The 19379-nt window shown below is 40.2% G+C and overlaps 1 protein-coding gene across 2 annotated transcripts in view; it reads right to left on the bottom strand.

The window, feature by feature from the left end:
* LOC119911855 (phospholipid-transporting ATPase ABCA1-like) overlaps window positions 1–19379 on the bottom strand; it is a 172056-nt gene that overhangs the window by 44235 nt on the left and 108442 nt on the right. For both annotated transcript variants that reach the window (XM_038730823.1, XM_038730824.1), the window contains exons 33-37: window positions 13501–13595; window positions 12739–12844; window positions 9078–9152; window positions 6533–6702; window positions 777–954 (exon numbers count right to left, since the gene is read on the bottom strand). In XM_038730823.1, the coding sequence (XP_038586751.1) occupies window positions 777–954; window positions 6533–6702; window positions 9078–9152; window positions 12739–12844; window positions 13501–13595 (624 nt within the window). The remainder of the gene's footprint in view (window positions 1–776; window positions 955–6532; window positions 6703–9077; window positions 9153–12738; window positions 12845–13500; window positions 13596–19379) is intronic.

The following is a 19379-nucleotide window of genomic DNA, read 5'->3' as shown; positions in this document are numbered from 1 at the left end:
GACCAACATTTATTTAATATTTCCTTAAATGAAGTCAATGTCAATAGAAGGTTGTAGGTTTTACTTGTAGGTTAAATATTCCTTTCAGCTGCAGAGCTCTTTAATAAAACAAATCCACAGTTTTCCACTGGTGAATAAATTACGTTACTATAGATAAAATAAACAGAATTTATCATGTTACAGTGACACTGATGTTTGTTTGCACATGACAAAGAGCTTTCAATCTGGATTCCCTGTAATATCCCTATTGCTGACAGAGCATACATGCTAATGCAAAGAACTGCAGGCCTCTTCCACTCAGACAGCATTTATCCACTATAATGAGCATCCTGATGCCATTTCTTTACCAAAGGTACCTGATAAAATGTTTACTTCCATTATGCCTAAGGGGAACTGCCAGTAAGCCTGTTGAGCGTAACCAACGGGGGCAGCCTGTATCGATAATTGCACCTCAGACAATAAGTGTTGCTCAGGTGAAGCTTTCCTGCAAGCCAGCAGTGCAAAGCTACATTATCAATTATAGTGGATGGATTTTTTCTCTTTTTTTTACAAAAAGGCCTTAGGTGGAAAAACATTCTTCAGGGTAGCAGAAGAAACCAACTATGGTAAAATGAGGCACTTAAGCCTGAGTTGGATGAATCAAATAATAGTGCATGTCTGTGGACTACTTTTTACCTAGATTCCATTCAGTATGTAAAGCAGCAGCAATGCTAAATTGCACCTCAAGAATGGTCAATTAAGAGGTGACACAGCAACATGATAAAGCTGGTACTTACCATGTCCCAGGCAAAATTGGCCAACCAGTAGACAGCCGGGTTTACTCCACTGACAAATTGCAGATGCTTGGCTTTGGTCACCCTCTCTTGGATGAGGAAGAGGACAAAGCTGGCAGGGATGAAGGACATGGCAAAGATAACGCAGATGGACACCACCACATCAGTAGAGGTTGTGGCCCTGTGATTGAGTGGAACACAGAAAACAGGACATTGACTGGAGAGCTAAGCTAGATATGCTAAAACATGTAAGCCCTTCCTTCAGGGTACTGTAAGGTGCTTTAGATAAAACTGTTAAAAAAAACACCACACAAATTGGAATATGAGATATCTTTATGAAAATGCAGAACTTTAGCTCAGTGGAAATGGTCTCATGCTTCCAAGAAACTGATTAAAGTTTGAGCGGGATGTTTGTTGTATTTAAACGTTATTTCTGAGGGAATACTGGCTCACTTGATTTTCCATTTCACTGGGCACTAGTCCTTGCTATGTACCACAGCATCCATATTTATGTCTTCTGCCGCCATTCCCCCAAAAAAGGCTAAAAATATTACACGGACGTCAATGAGAATAGTAGAAACAGACAGCATACTCAGCACTGTGCTGTGGAAAACGCGTATGCAAGATTTTGTCATTGTGAAGACATTTTGACTGAAATAAAGTCGAGAGATTCAGAGAAAAGAGAACAGGTCTGTGGTTGGTTCTCTTGTTGCTTGAAATGAGCCAGATGACACTTAAACAATGCTGAGGCAGCATTTGGCTCATTTCCTGTAATGCAATAAGCGCACAACATTTATTACTTTGCCATGTTAGGATGCATTTAAACAAATTACATTACACCTTCTGAAGTAATCTGCATAACTGATGTTTCAGACGTGTGCTTGTTAGTACTGATGACCTAATTGGACTAGCATTATATACATTAATGGAAAGCACTGACAATGCTCTTTGAACATAATAAAAAAGCTTTTAAAGATCATTAGCCTTTGATAGGCCATTACGCTAGGTTCACCTTCAATTCATAGCTCCTGTTGGTCTCTTGGCAACCCAGTCAAAAGGAGAGCAGAGGAGCACATTTTAAAATCTTGACCAGACTTCTCATGTGTAAGAGTCTCCTCTTTTCATGTTAGAAACAAATTGTGCCTTTCTCCTACAAGACATTGACCTTCATTTCACCGTCGTATGTCTTCATTTATGCCATTCAGAGATTTGAAAACCTCCCCTCGTTGTGTCTGCTCAATCAGCACTGGAGAAGATTGCGGTGTATTCTTTTAACCCCCCTCGTCATCCTTACCCTCGGCCCGCGATAATCTCTCACAAGACTTCCTGTTGTGTAATTAGCATATTAAATAAGTCACCCCGTGTGGCTACATGGCTGTATTTATCATCGCCAACCAGATGCAATTAGAACACATAAATAAAACCATTCAAGGCGGTGGGTGCAGGCCCACATTTCAACAGGTTTCAAGGGCTGTGTGCTCTGGTTGGGTGGGGAGATAATGTAGGGGACAAAGCTGTAAATGATCTAACCCTGAATGCTTGAAGCTGGCTAATTGCTGTGAAGAAGAGGACAAGCAATCTGCTAATTAACTAATAATAGAAGAGCAAGAAAGATGAGCAGTGGGAGTAAAGCTTTACAGGATGTATTGTTTTCCTTTAGGTTTTTTTTTTTTTCTTTTTAATGACAAGTGCTGCGGGGCACAGCCAAAATGTTAAAGTGTAGGGGGGTTGAAAGCATGAGATAATTATCAAATCTGAAGCTCAAGGCACAACATTCAGGTTTGTTATTTGTATTATGCAGCCTTTTGTTAATAATGTAAAGAACCGTATTAATTGTGATAGGAGAAAATGACAAAGGATTTGGCAGCTGAATTGGGTGCACAAATAGCACGCACGAATCAGAAATATTAATTTGTTGATTGCAACTAAATTACACATCAATTTTAACACGGTGGCAAGAACACAAGTTTTTGTCAGTCATCACATTGATATTCCCCAGCAACTGAAAAGTGATACATATATTTCCATAATGAAATGGTGCCAAAGTCTGACATTTCTGTAGACGGCTGAGAAAATTGGTGGGCCCTATTTTCGAGTCAACGCAAATGAAGCACAGAGACCTCGCGTGAGTGAAGTGGTAATTTCGATGGGTGTAAGCATCGCCGTCCTTTCCAACTGCGTACTTTCACAATTTTGTGGCTCATGACATTGCTTGCATTGAAATTGGTTGGGAAGTGCGTGAGAGGGGAGTGTCACTTCAAATTAGACAGTGCAGTGCAATTTTGGTGTCCAAAACCTGTGGAGGGAACAAGTCATTAGTGATGAATTATTATTAGTGGAACAGCTCTACAAATTGTCTCTCAATGACATCAAGGAGGTGTCTATGAGAAATATCAATTCATTTTAGAGGCTGATGTTCCCTTACATTTCAGATTGTTTTTACAGGACAGGGAGACACTGTTGGTTATTGGTGGCAGGTGCTGGCTTTCTTAGCTCTCTGTAATACAGTTACTTTACTTGGGCTGTTGACAAGCAAATTACAGTTGACATCACAACCACACTGACAGGTACGCACAGCAAATTGACTTTGAGAATAAAAATAAAAAAATGTGGGCACTTTACCTTAAATTACACCATTTATCAACTTTCATTTAAATTGCTTTTTGAGTTCAACTTTGAGTTCTGAGACCATTATGCTAATGTTTTCTGTGAATGAATCAATCTAATAGCTACGATTAAACCCAGCACCTTTCCTGCCATGTTCACCGCGCAATGTTATTCCCCTTCAAACAACAATTACTGAATTATGCACACAAAATAAGTGTGCTATAAGCTGCATTGTTTTTGTTTATTTGTTTTGTTTTTTGGCCAATTGGGGACCAGCAGAAAAAGCTGATAAGATCATCTGACATGTAATCAAAGAATTAAGTTGGGGTGAGCAGACGTCCCCGTTTTCCGGGTGGCCTGTCCCCGTCTGGAGCTGTCCCCGGAAATGCCCCCATTTTTAATCATAGATTGTATAAGGTGTTAACAGACCTGAAATCAGATTTAACGTGGCCAAAAAGACTGGACAGCAGAGCATACAGGTGTCGTGCTAAAAAGTGATAGTCCGCAGAAAACTGATTCTCGTCCGCGGGAGCACGCCCAGCATGTTTAAGCTGTATCGCCCAGTCTCTTTATGTCTGCAGCTGATTTTATCTGGATCAAACAGACACAACGTGCAAATAAACATCACTTTATGTCCGTGGTATAGCAAAGGTATGTCTTTGTGATACTTCTATTATATATATTTCTTTTAACAGAATAATCGCAGTTGTGGCCAAAGAAGCGTTTGCAGTTTATAGCGTAACCAGGCATGACATTTACGTGAGGCAATAATAGAAATCTGTTGTTGCAGATGGATTATGTGTTTGGCAGGCCTATGTCTAATATCCTTGTTTATATTTGGAATACGAAAAGAAGACTATAATTAACATGACTTACTGCTTAGTTATATATAAAATAAAGACAAGATCTCTTTTGCAATAATCCTTATGACTCTACATTATTTAACTTGCTGTGTACCAACCAATCCAGACCTTTTTACCTGTTAAAATACCTTTAAATGGCCAATACAACCCATGTAATGCAGTATTCCACTTATTAACAGAAAGGTAGATTATGCCTCAAAATTACTTTATTTCATTCAGAAGAGTAATATTTGACAGATTATAAAACGAAAATTGTTCCCCCTTTTTTATTTCATGTTTAATAACATGATATTTTTTAATGACATACTGACCACCAAACCAAAAATGTCCCCGGTTTTCATTTAAAATATTTGGTCACCTTAAATTAAGTGGTATTTGTTAATGTTATATTTTATATTGATATTTCTCTACTGGCACCTGGTCATTTTAATGGTGAGCCACACTGTTACTAGCAACCCTAACACCTGTTTAACAAGCTAGTGGTTAGCATGCTAAGCTGTTTATTCTGTTCCATTTTTTAATGTAATTTCAAATTTCTTGAGGTGCAAGTATTAAAATAAATGTTTTAAACACCAAACAACCTTTATTTTGCAAACTTCATGTTCCAAGTATTTTTTAGGAATATAAAAGAGCTATATTCACCTTCAAAATGTAATGGGGCTAACACTTGTGTAGTTAACAAAAGATCCTCTGAGAGAGTTATTGTCCAACGAAAAGGTTTGGGAAGAACTAACACTTGTTCATGTTAAATTAAACTCCAAAAAGAGTCAAACATAGTTAAATTAACAGTCTGTGGTGTGGAGCCATAGAGACACTTAAAAGTGTTAAAATCAACTCTGACAGTGTTCATTTGGGTCTGCTAATCTCACTGTGTAGAGTTGTTGTATTAGAGCTTTTTCACACATTTGCCTGCCACTGCTGAAAATGCAGTTGATAAGAATATAATTTGCAGGTCTTAAAATCAAGACAACAAGCTAAGAAAGCTAAAAACTCTGTAGGGCTGAGTAGGGTGATGAGTCTATTTATAATTTTCTCATTACACATTGTGTATCTTTAAGCTAATCCACTAGTGCTTAGTCATTATCTCAGTGAGCCCCGCCCCCACCCTCCATAATTTCTTGTCTACAACCTGCACACTTTTTCAACAATGAAGGAATGTCCAAGCTAATTTGGAAATCATAGCTCAGAAATTATAGTTGTCAGTCTCTGCAACAGAGAGGTAGAGAGGAAAAAAGGCTTATTCTGAATCTACCATAAGCAGGCCATCGTAATTATCGCCTAACCCTGGCACAGTCTCACACTCTAACTCTTTCGTCAGCACCTGATCACTACATAAATACCTGACTGAGGCTGGGGCAGCGGCAGAGTGTGGAATAAAACTGTTACTATGCATTATGCATTCCCGTACTGCTTTCCATTGAAAGTGTTGATCACGTTGATGTCTCTGAAAACTGAAAAAATGCAAAATATGAACAATAGATAAGGCTGAGGAATACACACCAGCTCAAAATCACGGTACACAGAGAGCAGTTCGATCCATATGTTGTGATTTAGCACGTCATTAATCTCTCACTCTCATGGGGATCTGCTCACTTGCTAGCCCTCGGATAAGGCATGAGGAAAAAATGGTATATCCTCGGTAGGGGCTCCCACGGGCCTCCAAATCTGTGCATACTCAAACAAATCCTCATCTATCTATCTGTCTTGAACTTTCTATTGTATTGTCTCTTACTCATCTGTTGTCCCTTTGTCTCCGCTTTTCTTTCTCCCACTCCACTGCTCTGTCCCTCTCACTCTGCGTTATCTCTCTCAGCTCCCCAGTCACCATCAGTCTCTCTCTTCTGCAGCTCATGATGCATTGTGAGAAAATCAAAAGCCATGCCTTCCAACAAGAGATGTTGAAATTCCAAGGAGAAAACTGCAGATAAGGCTTGCAGATGTGGTTTTCTAAAATAATTGCAGCTGGTGCTGTAAACACTATAGAGCAAGTGTTTACAGCCTCAACACACCGTGCAAATGTGTCATCCATATGGATTTGAAATGTAAAGTTGTACATACAGTATGATGTCAGCATTTTGTGCTAACCAGCTTGATTGCATTTGTAAATAACACTATATTTTACATTTGAGAGGTCATGTTTCTGCTTTGTTTTTTTCTGACCTGGACCACTATGTGACACATAGGATTTAATGATGACTAACAGCAAGGGATTTTCACTTTTGCTTTTACCTTTGCTAAAAGATGGCAGCATTTACCCTTTAACCCCCTTTTTTTGGACTGATGACTCACATGGCAATATACGAGAGCTGCTCCTTGGTGAGGTTGAGGGGGTGATTGGACACAGAGATGCCGTACTGGCGGGGTTCCTGTCCTGCCGGCAGATTTCCCCTCAGGATGGCGTTGTTGGCCACACTGATGAAGGACACCATGCCGTGCCAGGCCTGGTTGTAGAACCACACCTGCCGGGTCAGAGACAGGCATTAGCACCAGGTAGCAGTGTAGCAGCATGTAGAGGCTTTGCAGTTGCTATAAATGTCTCCTAGCAACTACATCCGCCACGGTTGATACATTTGGTCGTTGACAAATAATAGAAAAAGATTTAACATGCAGGTTATAAAAGGAGAAATATTTCAAACAGATATAGTGTGCACCGGTTGCTGATGAAATACTTTTATTCTGAAATTAATAACTTTAGCAAACTTTAAACTTTAGCAAGACTTTTGTACTTGCCCTGTCCCGTCACACTTTTCGCACTGCATGTTTCATCCCAGTTTACTAAAGGATATTACTGTCTTTATTTTAGCTTTGTTAACAAGCTAACCACCCAGAAAAGTAGCAAAGAAAGGTACAAAACATAATCTGTGTGCTAGCTGTTCCGCAACAGCTGATATGTCACATTTAGCTGTTGTGAATATATCGAATGTTTATTTTTGTGTGTGTTTATATCTGCATGTGTTTACATATATTGTGTCTAGAATACAGTAAGAAAGAACAATTGATTTTTGTCCACTCACTGCACAAAAGGCACTCCGAGGAGAAGGGTCAAATAATCTCTCAAAGATTTTTCGGGGCTACATACTGTCCTATAAGAATAAGCAATAGAGCTGACAAACATTACTTTTTCATTTAATAAAAGATAAAGGCCTGCATTGACTGCATGCTAGCTGCAGATACAGAGTAAAAAAAACATTCTTTCCCACTTTCTTTTAAATGTAAGTGATTGCCTGAGTCTGTGACTGCTGGGGTGTAGAAGAAAAATAATGGATGAAAGAGAGTGGGAGAGGACTCCCGCTGATAGTGCAGCGCTAATTAAGAGTGGATGGTGTTTGAGTGTCAGTCCAACACAACACAGCGTCACAGAGGAGGATATGGAGAAATGTGAGCACACACTCACACACAGATGTGGGTGTACACACATGCTCTTGTCTCTTTTTGTCTGTTTGTGGCTCTCTTCCTCTTCTCTGTTCTCGCTCAGGCACACAGAATAATTGATATTACTTTCACTATTATATTTCCTTCATCCTGTAGATTCTGAAAGTTCGGCAGCTTAAATATCATTTGATGTTGTCAAGATAACAGATAACAAAAAGTACAAGCTTGTCTGCTAAACACATGAGGGTGATTCAGAGGGAGTGGAGAATATGAGAGTATGTATGAAGACAAGTCACATTTGCATTTCCACTTCTGAAACTTTAAACACAAGCTTGTTTTGAGGAGCAAATCTCTAGAGTGAGATATTTGCATGAGATATTAACTTCAATATTAAATACAAATGTGGTCCTGTGGTGGAAACTAAGTAGAATTTCACAAGTACTGTACTTAACTTGCACTGTGTCACCTTTACTTTTTACTCCGCTACGTTAATTCCACAGCTATCGTTACTAGTTTCCAGATTAGGATTTTACATAAAGCAATCATGTAATAAGTTTATAAAACAAAATCCACGCGCTGTTTGCATCTAGCTGGGGCCCTTGGGTCACATTTTAGGATTCTGAGTTGTTTGCAGTTTTACCAAAGAGACCTTTCTCTTAACTTGTCACACGGTTTCATTTGAATAACTGCTTGAGGCATAAAGAGGTAAAATGATCCAAAAAAAGAAAGAAGTACATGAAATTGTAAAAATAAAAGATTTGTGTAGAACTTTTCCCTTCCGATTTATCTTGCGATCCCTTCGGTTGGGAACCAGTGGTGTAAACTATCCATATAACTACTTTATATACTACTGTATATATAAAGTAGTTGAAACTAGCTCCATCAGAACCAGCTACAACAGTAAAAATGCTACTCACAAACTTTTGCTGATAGTACTGTACTTTTACTCACCCCATTAAGACCGGATGCAACATTTGCGTGGATATATAGAAATATGAATACAGGATTTGCAAACCTCCTTGCAGTGCAGTACTTTTAGATTCTTGTATTGGTACTTCCACTTAACTAAAATATGCGAGTAGTTCTTCCAACACTGATGTAGTTAACTTAAACTATATACTTACCTTTGAGACTGCATTTTAATTAATTATACAATGAAATACGTGAATGCACATTACCTTTATTTATTGCTGTTAGGCTTGAACTTATTGTATTTAATACAAAAATGGCTTTTAATGATTCCATTGCTCTCCCTTTTGCACTCTCTGCAATCAGTAAGGACATACCGTAGTAATTACATTATTGACTTCCATCCATCGTGCCATACCCTAGCTTTATTACAATCTACCCATAACCCAAAAAATCCAAACTGTCCCCGCCTTATTTCACCAGTTTAATGATAACTGTCATCTCATTGAATCAAACAGGAAAGCAAAGGGAAACAAGGCAATTAATGTAATACCTTCACGTTGTCCCTGGTTCCCAGCTTCTTCAGCAGCGTCTTAGCCTTCTGGAAGATCTGATCAGTCACATTATCCTAATGAAGATGAGGAAAACAAGAAAAAAAAAAAAAAATACTGAGTTGGAGACTTAATTGGATACACTTGGAACACCACTACTGCTCTTTGAAATGCAAATCATGAGACAGAGGGAGACAAGAATTAAGACTTCCGGAGAGCATTTGGGTGTGCTGAGCCACTTACAGACTTGTAATGTGCCCTCTGTTATTTTGGCTACTTGCGAGTTTGTTCCTCTTCTGACATTTCTGTTTTATTAAATAGTGTGAAATAATTAAAATCATGAGAAGATGAACATGAAAGGAAGATGCACAAGTGGCAGAAATTGCCTCATTTCCTAATGTACCAATCAGATGTAAGTAGTATGACTGGTGTGCAAAGTGTTTCATAAACAGATTGAAATGAAAATAACAGCAAAAAAAGAAGAGTATAAGGCGTCTGCTGGGTTTTGTTGTGAGGTGGGAGATGAAAATGTCGGAGGGTAGACTGGACAGGTTGCATTAAAAATCCGCTCTACTCCACTCATGTCTCATGTGAAATGAGCCTTGGGATGAGGGCTTGAGATGACAGGCATGCATTTCCAAAGTGTCATGTCGATACTGTGGTGTTCAGCCCAGCACTGAGCACATTACATGTGTGATATAAATGCAAATGGACCTCCTGTTGGACCTGTCTTCATCATAGGACTACAGCAGAGGAGAGAAAGGGGGAATGGGGATGTGGCGTGGAGTGAGGGGAGGTCGGTGGAGGAAAAGTGCAGGTGACAACTGGGGAGAGAGGTGGGGGGTAGAAAAAATAAGAAGAGAAAAATCAAGAAAGACATCCCAAGAATGCAAGTGCGTACTCAATTGCAAGTGCTTGTTGGCTCTGAAAAAGGGAGTGTGGAAAGAAATAGACAGAAATCTCAAGCCCCCCCACACAGTTACCTAAGGACAAGGGACTGAGGATCCTTCTTACTTTTTCTATCCCACAATCCTTCACTCAGCCAATCCTACACCACATTGTGAGAAATTTGGAAACATTTCAAGAATGTATTCAGAGCATTCCCTTTTTTTTTGCTGTGCCATATATCAGGTCTGCTCCTTTGGCATAACAATATGTTTACGCATCATTTCAATAACGCAGCATGCACTCTTGATCTCTTTTCATATCACAGTGTGAAAGAAAAAAAAACGCCCCCATCTATGCTGACAGGAGTGTTTGTGTTAAATAACATCCCCTCAGTTCCAAGTCATTACCTATTCATACACCGGGCAGAGAACAGGACTCCTACTCTTGTCCGTAATGCTTCCTCCAGCAAAAGCAGGGAAATCTTTATGGTATTATGTGTTTTTACTTCACTCCGGTTTGCATCATGCCAAGCAGCAACGGGCAGCGCCAATGGGCGGCCATCCTGAGGATTAGCGGTGGCTGAAACGAGATGAGAAGTGGGCCAGCAGCTGCCTGGGTCTAATCCTTGACAAACTCCTCCCTGCTCAAGGACAATGACAAGGCTGGTTTGGCCAGTGGACCTGCCAGTGTCATGGCTAACGACACAGCAATAAAGCCACTCGAGTGTGTGGGGACTTTTTTTGGCGAGTATTCCAAAGTGGCCTGCACAGTTCAGTGGTCAAATGGCCTGTGTGACAGTGTGGTCACTTGGTATGTGGGACAGTGTGTTAATATGTGTGTGTGTGTGTGTGTGTGTGTGTGTGTGAGAGAGAGAGTATATTGAGAACTTGGTTCATGGTTTGTTAAATCAAGGGCTTATTTCTCTGAATCATATAAATTATCAAACAAATGTTGTTTGAGAAGGTTTAATAAACATTTCAGGGAAATATAGACACATTAAAACCATTTACGTAAGACGCTATGCCATCTGAGATGCATTTTCTGACTTAAACAATTTCCAGCACGTATGCTTTCTTGTTCTCATCGTTCCCGTCATTTCTTGCAACACCGAACCCTATTTCTACCTGCTAGACAAAAAGAAATGCAATTAAACAGAAATTTCAAAGCCCACTTCCCAGTCTGCGCAGGTGGCTCTGAGTGCAAAAACAAGCTACTTCCCGTTAACGTCTCACATCACAATGCCTGCCGAGCAGCAGAGACCCAGACATTTCCCAAGGACAGTGTAGCACTTTAATAACAAGGAATGCAGAGCTGGGACGGCTAATGCCCGGCCATTAGGGTTACATCACCGCCGCTGCACGAATTAAAGTCACATTAGCGTCGAGATCCCGGAGACAGAGGAGGGAGCCTGGGAAGAGATGAGACCGGAGACGCCGGAGGGCGAAGCAATGTGCTGATCTCAAAGCAGTTTGAACATCCAAAGTTTGAAATGTTAATGAGAGACTGTGTGCAGAGAGGCTGAGAGAGAGATGCAAGGAGGGGACAAGTGAGTTGGTATAAAGTTCAGGAAACACTGCTAGAGTAAAAGTGTATGCAATGTTTCCACATGAATTGGATTGCGCTAGATGAAGTAGATTACGTTAAATACATTCGAAAGTGAAAAGGTTTGCACGGTTTTGTGTGAATGCATGTTCCTGTGCAGTGAAGGCCTAGATTCCTCGATATATTCATAGCAATGCACAGACAATCACAGCTTGTTGCCAAGGACACTCAACAAAGTGGATTTAAAGAATCTAAACCTCCTCATCTTTGCTTTCATTCTTCTCTCTCAATCAGACAAGAATTCCACGGGGTCCAAAGGTCCCCGATAAATAACATCTTCTGTACCCAAGGTACAAAGCTAACAAAGAACAAAGAATGCCATGCTCCAATTAGAAGCCGCTTACTCAAAAGACGACTGGCAAACCACTGCCTTGACAGGAGAAAAGCGGATTCTGAACCACTTCTTCAGTCACAAGTCTCGTCTAAACATTGTTGAAGGAGTTACAAAACAACAGGTACAACGGCTCCAAGTTTGATTCCTATATTTATGTAGGTTAATGTGTGTCAAAGCAGCGCCAGGTAGAACAAGAAGTTCAGTGCAAACATACTGTAACATCACAAAACAATATCTGGATGGAGCCATACAGACACATCCAACAACAATTTGCAGTACATTAAAAAATACTAAGATTCTACAGCCACACCTCTGTGGGGCTGTACTTAGACACGGTGTTGCGTTAGGCTAAATGCTAACACATCTTAGTTCAATAAGTTAGCATGCTGGCTCACCAAAGTAATTAGGATTCCTCCTCACAGGCCCATTGTGTAAAATGTCATGGCGATCCACCCAACACGTGTTGAGATATATCAGTTTGGACCAAAGTAGGGCCCGACCTACAGACTGACCGACAGACTGACATCCCTAGTGCCACTGGCATGACTGAAAAACTAAAATTAAAATTTTAAAACCTCATACTGTAAAAGTTGTATTTTCTTGGTTGAGAGATGACATTTTGCTAAAATGTGGATGTTTTGATATATCAAACTCAAAAACTTCTGTCAGCGGCTTCAGATAATAGGACCCATTTGACAATATTTAACAAAGCTCAGACTTAAGGATCAACACGGGCATCACAAAGACTTCAGGGGTCTTTGGAGTTGCCTCTGGTCCATTCAAATAATCATGTGGTATCAACAGGTTTGACTCTGTGAATGCCAATATTTATTACGAACCTGAAATGAACTGAACAGGTCTTTAAGATCACTGAATGCAACTTCAATTGCTCCCTCAGTCAGAAGGACTTGTGAGTTGACCGCTCCGACAGAGATCCCTCCGTACCTGAAGTGGCAGAAAAAAACATAAAGAGAGGAAGGTTCAAGTGGAAGTTAGAGCATATGAGTAATGCCAAGGATACACACGCATTTTTACACTTTCTACGCATAGCCACACACAAGATACAGATAAACAGTAAAAGCAGATATTACTGTGGAAATACAGACATGAACAATATGTTCTATAAAAATGACCAAACATTCATAGGGTTGAACAAACACATCAACCTAATGTTTATAATTAATCATATCTCTCACTGAGAGTTTTCTCTGAATGTTTTCATACAGTAAAATGACAGGTTAAGAGAAGCATATCAAAGGGTAGCCCAGCAGGATTTGTCAAATGATGACAACTGCATAACATGTAGGGATGGAAATGGAAGCACAGCATGTAGGGTTTTGTCCTTTCATTCATTTTACACTCAGCTGACCTTCTGAAAGTGGATGCACCAACACCACAACAGCAGCCCAGGTAGTAATTTGGCTCTCTTTGTGTCAAAACAAAAAGCGCCTGAGGAAAGTCACTAGTCTCTGAAGTGCTACCAGATACGTGAATGCACTTTGATACCCGGATTCAAAAAGCACTTAAATGCTGCAGCATATGGAAAAAAAAATCCACTGGATTGGATGTTGATCTTGACAACATTCACGCTGACGTGTTACCTTGTTTTACCGTAGTGTTCAAAAGTCTTGACCAAGAAGTCCGTCATGTTCCTTCCAGTTAAATCCAACAGTGTGTCTGTTGTGTTCTGGATCCTCTGTTAAAAACAGAAAAACCTCAAAATGTTAGGACCCATTAAGAAAATACACATTATTGGCTTGCCATTTGTTATCTGTGTTTTTGTGACCTTGATCTTAAACCTGAATAATTGTGGGAGGTTTTTGGGCATAATACTGACAACTTATTGCCTTACAAATTTATCACGGTGAACAAGTTAGCAACCAGTTGCCTATTTTCATATTAAACAGTCAAGTCATACAATGTTACCACATAAATATTGCTTAGAGCAGCTTTAAGTTTAACCAGCAGAAAACCTTTTCAAAACACTTTTCTAGTTTCTGAAAATGCAAGGTACATACATACATCCATGAGGTGCAGTGCCTTTTCTCATACTGTTCTGGAAGGATTCAAAACCTTTGCAAATAGCACTTAAATGTGCCTCTGTGTAACATCATGAGCAGGAAGGCTGACCACAGCTGGCGCAAGTGTTCAGCCACCCATAAAAAGTAATCAAGTTGATGCAAAATCAACAAAACTTAAGCACAAGTACATTTTGCAGGTGATATCTGTTCACAGCACCGTGGAACACATTCTCTCAACCGAAATCATAATAGTCAATTAAGCCTAGCTATGGGAAGCCCGGCTAAAATCTAGACCCCCGCCACAGCTGCAAAAGCTGTGTCTAATGTCAAAGGACCCTAATTAGGTGCCCTTCTGTGGATAAATGGGTACGTTCAAACATCCAATTAAAGGAGGGTGCGACAAACCGCTATGAATACACTCCGTGATATGTAGACTGATACTTCCCAGTATACACACACACTCACGCCGACATCAGGCTGTGTTAGCACTGCTTATTTAGAGAGGTACCACTATAATAATTAGCAGAGTGATCCTTGATAAAGTGCAACTGAGACCCCCGAACTGCAAAACAATTTACCAATGTACCGCCTAGTTGGTTACCTAAATTTCGGTACTCACAGCTTGATGTGCAAGCTTTGGGTACACATGGTGTGATGGTTGATCGGTTGCCTATGTGTGTCAGTTACCTTGTGTGTCTTCATCACTTATAACATACAGTAGATGTTTATGAAGGAGTAGGTATCAGTTGGAAGGACCTTTCATTCCTGGGTCCAAAACTCCCTTCAGAGATAAAACTCTCTCTGTTTGGGTTTTTTACGGTGCATGGCGGTGTCATTCACGGGGTACAGAAGTAGCAGTAAAGTGAAGAGGAGATGAGAATAAGTTGAGGGAAAACAAGATGGAGGAGAAGAATACACAGTCGCTTAGAGAAGTCACTAAAAACAAATAAGAGAAGAAAGCAGAGCAGTAGTGGATAGAGAATAGAAACATAAGTTAAAAGAGCAGAGGAGGAAAGAGAAGAAGAGGAGGAGGAGAACTCAAATCATAAGGCAAAGAACAAACAGAAGGAGAAAACAGGGGAAGAAGAGGACCCATCTGGCTTATGAATCAGAGATAAGGAGGACGAACGGCACAGCAACCTCAGCTTATCTCTGAACAAACATGCTTCTCTTTCAAAAAGCCACAGGAACTCGGAAACAAACAAAACCAAAAATAAGAGCTTTTACGCTCCACCGTGTATACCCAAGCACACTGTCAGTGTGGGTCTAATTATTTTGGCCTTGGTCCACATCCCCCATCAAAAAGACGGAAATGGGAACATTACGTGATTGTGCAATACCTGGGCCTGCATCTCTTGTTCATTACCTGGGAACAGCTTTGGTGTGCATGGCTTTCTGTACATAACATCAGTTCACCAACACACAGTGGCGGCTTGATAGCTGGGGAAGCAAACACGGGTGAGGGAAATGTAAACTAAGGAGTAATCAAATCTGTTGAATGAGCTGGCATACTCCAGCACTGGCGAGATAAGAGACTGTGCTGTGTTCATATTAATCTTGGCACTGTTTATATGGAGCTGTACCTCTAAGGTGAAATTCTAATTTCATCTAGTGTGCACAAAGAAAAGCAATCTCGGGAAACCTGGATGTTTTTATAATTAAACATGTTAAAGGTGTACCGTCACTTGTCCTCTGACTTGTTTTGCATGTGCTGATCAGGTTAATTGTGTTTTCATGCAAAACAATATGTTGTTATGTTTGTACGTGCAAAGTTGTTTTTCAATCATTAAACTCATTATAACACGATGAGTTGGTAGTGGAAGTGGCAGGTGGCCTATTGTGTAATTGCGTGTCGTCGCGTGTATTTCAGGAGCTGCTTTCATTGAGGTGTGTGATTATGTCCGGTATGGTCACAGGCCAGCAGTCATTTTAAAATGAGCCAAAGAATACCACCAAGCACTCTGGGTTGGGTTCTAAACGTGCATTTACTAACCCACAACAAAAAGCTGCCCCGGCTATTCTGTCCCACTTCACGAGAGATTGAGTTCCCCACATCTACGCGCTGTGACAGATTTTCATCTGGACCCCTTCTGTTCTGTTTAGCCACAACAAAGGGAAACCACTGCCTCATCCAGCCTTTGCCTCACCTCGCAATTCAATGACCATTCTGCTTTTGTCTCCGAGCATCTCTTGCGTTCTGCTGAGAGGGTGGCTCTGGACAGGTCGTTTTACACTAAAATGGATGTGCCGGTGTTGGGAGTCAAAATGACAAATCAACAGGGCCCAGCAGAGAAAGGATATGTCAGCCTGGTGTGTACGCCACAACAGCGAGTATGGACTGGCGGGGTTTGGAGCTGATCTGCTTTTAGTTGGATTTGTTCTTTGCCAACAGCTGGTGTTGGAGAAAAGTTCACAGATTCATAATGGTTTCATTTGACATGAACACAAGGTAACATAAGATAGCAATAATATGTCAGTCCTGTTGATTTTATCTTCTGAATTTAAACTTATATTCTTTTCTAAACAAATAATCTTCCTGAAAGACTTACTTACTGATTATGCAATTTCTCAAAACAACAAACTAAACTAGATAACTGTAGTTGTATTTCTCATCCAGAACTCTTCCCCCCTACACACACAAATTGTAAACCAATGACCAACTTCAATACCCTGATAGATGAGGCCAAGTAAAGTAATTTGCAAGCTGCAGTTAGGCCAGTCTCCAAATGATAAAGACATCAATCGTAATTTGGTGAACGAGGCGGCTTTAACAATTCCTCTGCACGCATGACGTCCTATTCATCTATGAAGGTTAAATATCACCAGTGAATGAGAGTCAATACCTCAGAATTGATAATGGTCTTACTGTTGCCTGCCATTTCCATGGAAACAATGATTTCACACTACCTCCTGTAGTGATGTGTCCCATGTTTTTTTCTCTCTCGTCTTTTCTGTAGTTTCTCAAGGGCATATTCAGAGGATGGGCAGAATAAAAGATAAAAAAGAAAATCTAGTGTGAAGCTGGTACACTTTGTCATGATTTATTCAACAGGGGAAGCTTTCAGGTCAAAGGGAATACATCCTCACAATGTGCTCTGCCTCTGTGGGTGGTCTCTGCCTTGGACTTTCATTAATTTATGGCCCCCTGTGATGGACCACAGTCTACAGGTAAGCAATGCAGCATGTGTGTGCATACATTCCCTTGCATATAAACATACATACTGCTAAGTGCACGTGTGTGTTTAACAGCATGTCATATTCATGTGTTCGCATCTGTCATACTATTTATTCAGACTCTATCCATCCATCCATCCATCCATCGTCAACCGCTTATGCTGTGTACAGGGTCGCGGGGTATTCAGACTCCGTGCTGTTTAAATGGGCATGCTAACCATGCTATCTATACTTTTATTATATATATATATGGATATACATTATATTGATTGCTGGTAGCAGCACGGAGGCAAAGAAGTTTGAAGGGTTATAGTTACATACTTTCTTTCACTGTCATGTTGATGTTTTTTCAGCATTTCTGCTTTAGTCACAGTAGAGACAGGAAAGACTGGGGGAGAGAGAGAGAGAGAGAGAGAGAGAGAGAGAGAGACGGGGGCAGCAAAGGACCCAGGCCAGAAATGTGGTAAGGTGAGCTACCGGGGCACCCCAATCACTTTCATTTATAAAGAAACTAGACTAGTAGCAGGGTGATGGAGCAGTGGATAAGATGCATAGCTTCGGTGTGGGAGACCCAGGTTCAACTCCCCACTGTGACCCACCAATGTGTTCCTGAGCAAGACACTTAGCCCCTAGTTGCCAGAGGCGTGCGACCGTAAATAGCAATTGTAAGTCGCGTAAATGTAGTACACTGGTGAAGAAGGGTCTTTTCACTAAGACTTTAAAAAAAGGACGAGGAACAACCATTTCACCTCGAATGCACACATTATCACAGTGGTATAAATCTTTCAAGACTTCAGATGGTGAAATAAACTATGTGTTACAAAAAATATACTGTGTCAAAAACTGACCAATGCCAATTAAATAAAGTGTTGAATTATGCATAACAGAGAATTGTGACTTTTAACAGCATGTGTACGCCTCACTTGTCTTCTGCTATATTATCCTCTTGCAGGGGCTATTTATCCTAAATTGAAAGTTCCTTTAACCACAACAGGAGATAACTGGCCATTATCTTGTTGCATGATAATAACTCAATGTTCTCAAGGTTGTTTCTACGTACAAATGAGAGTCCACTTGATATAATTTTACAGGATGTGGATTGGAACAAAATAAGATGTTGTAAATAAGGAGAAATGATGCAAGTAAATGTAACAAGATGTCTGCAAGAATTGGCCTTTGTAAATGGTCTTTTTACTGAGGCTAAGTGTACTAAAAGTACCAGCCACTTACAGCATAACACATTAAAGTAGAAATCCAGTAAAGTAGCAAAGTAGCAGGCAATTCATAAAATAACAGAACAAGATTCAGGCCGAGAAGTACCTATAATGAAAACAAGAGCGAGGCTGTTTTAAATGGAAGAAGCAGGTGGAGAAAAAGAACAACATAAAAAAGAACGTCAGAAAGAAAGACCTTGATGACCTAGTGGGGTACTGGAAAGATACAAAGATACAAGAAGCGCCTCAACAAATCGGTGACTCTTTGACAGAGCTGTCATAAGACCGAACGTCTGTGAAAGGAAAAGGTTGCAGAAAGGGCACTTCTCTTGTTTGACTGTCTCAACAATCATCCTACAACATGATACCTGGACAGTTGCTCCTTTAATGTGGCAATGGATGGCCTTGTCACTTGAAGGAGCATACAGCAAGACTCACACAAGTTCAACGAGGCATTACACAGCTGTGTAGGGTGTGAAATGGCACATTACATAGCATGCAATGTTATATAGGGGAGGTATAGAGAAAGAGAAATGAAAGAGTGGCAGACGAGTGCTGCAGTTTCAAACTGTGTTACTGCATGACCTGCTGGTTGGAAATCATTGACTTTGTAGAGTCTTTCTTTTATTTGGCAGTCTCATTTGTCCTTACGTATGTCAAACGCTAAAGAAGGGAAATGCCATGGCAATTACAAGACAAAATCATTTTAGATATATCTGTATGTGACTGTGTGAGTATTTTCTTAACTGGGCCAGAATATCTCTTTTTAACAGTCACTCACTTCCCTTAACAACTGCTGTTGAAAGAACTTCATAACCGCTTGGCAAATTGAACCGACTGTTTAAACTTATATCATAGACATATAAGACACTTTTAAAAACTTGTAAGGCATTTTTAACCACAGTGAAGCATAAATTTAAATCTGTGTATTGTGTAATTTGATTCTCCGCTATGCATGCCATTCATATTTTATTGCTATTTGGCACATTTTCCATAAAAAGAACCCAAGTAAAAAGGTTTAAGAAGTTAGGAATCAGTGAGCTGACATTCATTTTCACCCATGTTATAAAA

The sequence above is a fragment of the Micropterus salmoides genome, unplaced genomic scaffold, assembly GCF_014851395.1.
Source record: "Micropterus salmoides isolate LMB-PRFRI ecotype aquatic unplaced genomic scaffold, ASM1485139v1 Ms_hic_scaffold_2, whole genome shotgun sequence".
NCBI lineage: Eukaryota > Metazoa > Chordata > Actinopteri > Centrarchiformes > Centrarchidae > Micropterus > Micropterus salmoides.
This window is presented reverse-complemented; position numbering and strand designations above follow the sequence as displayed.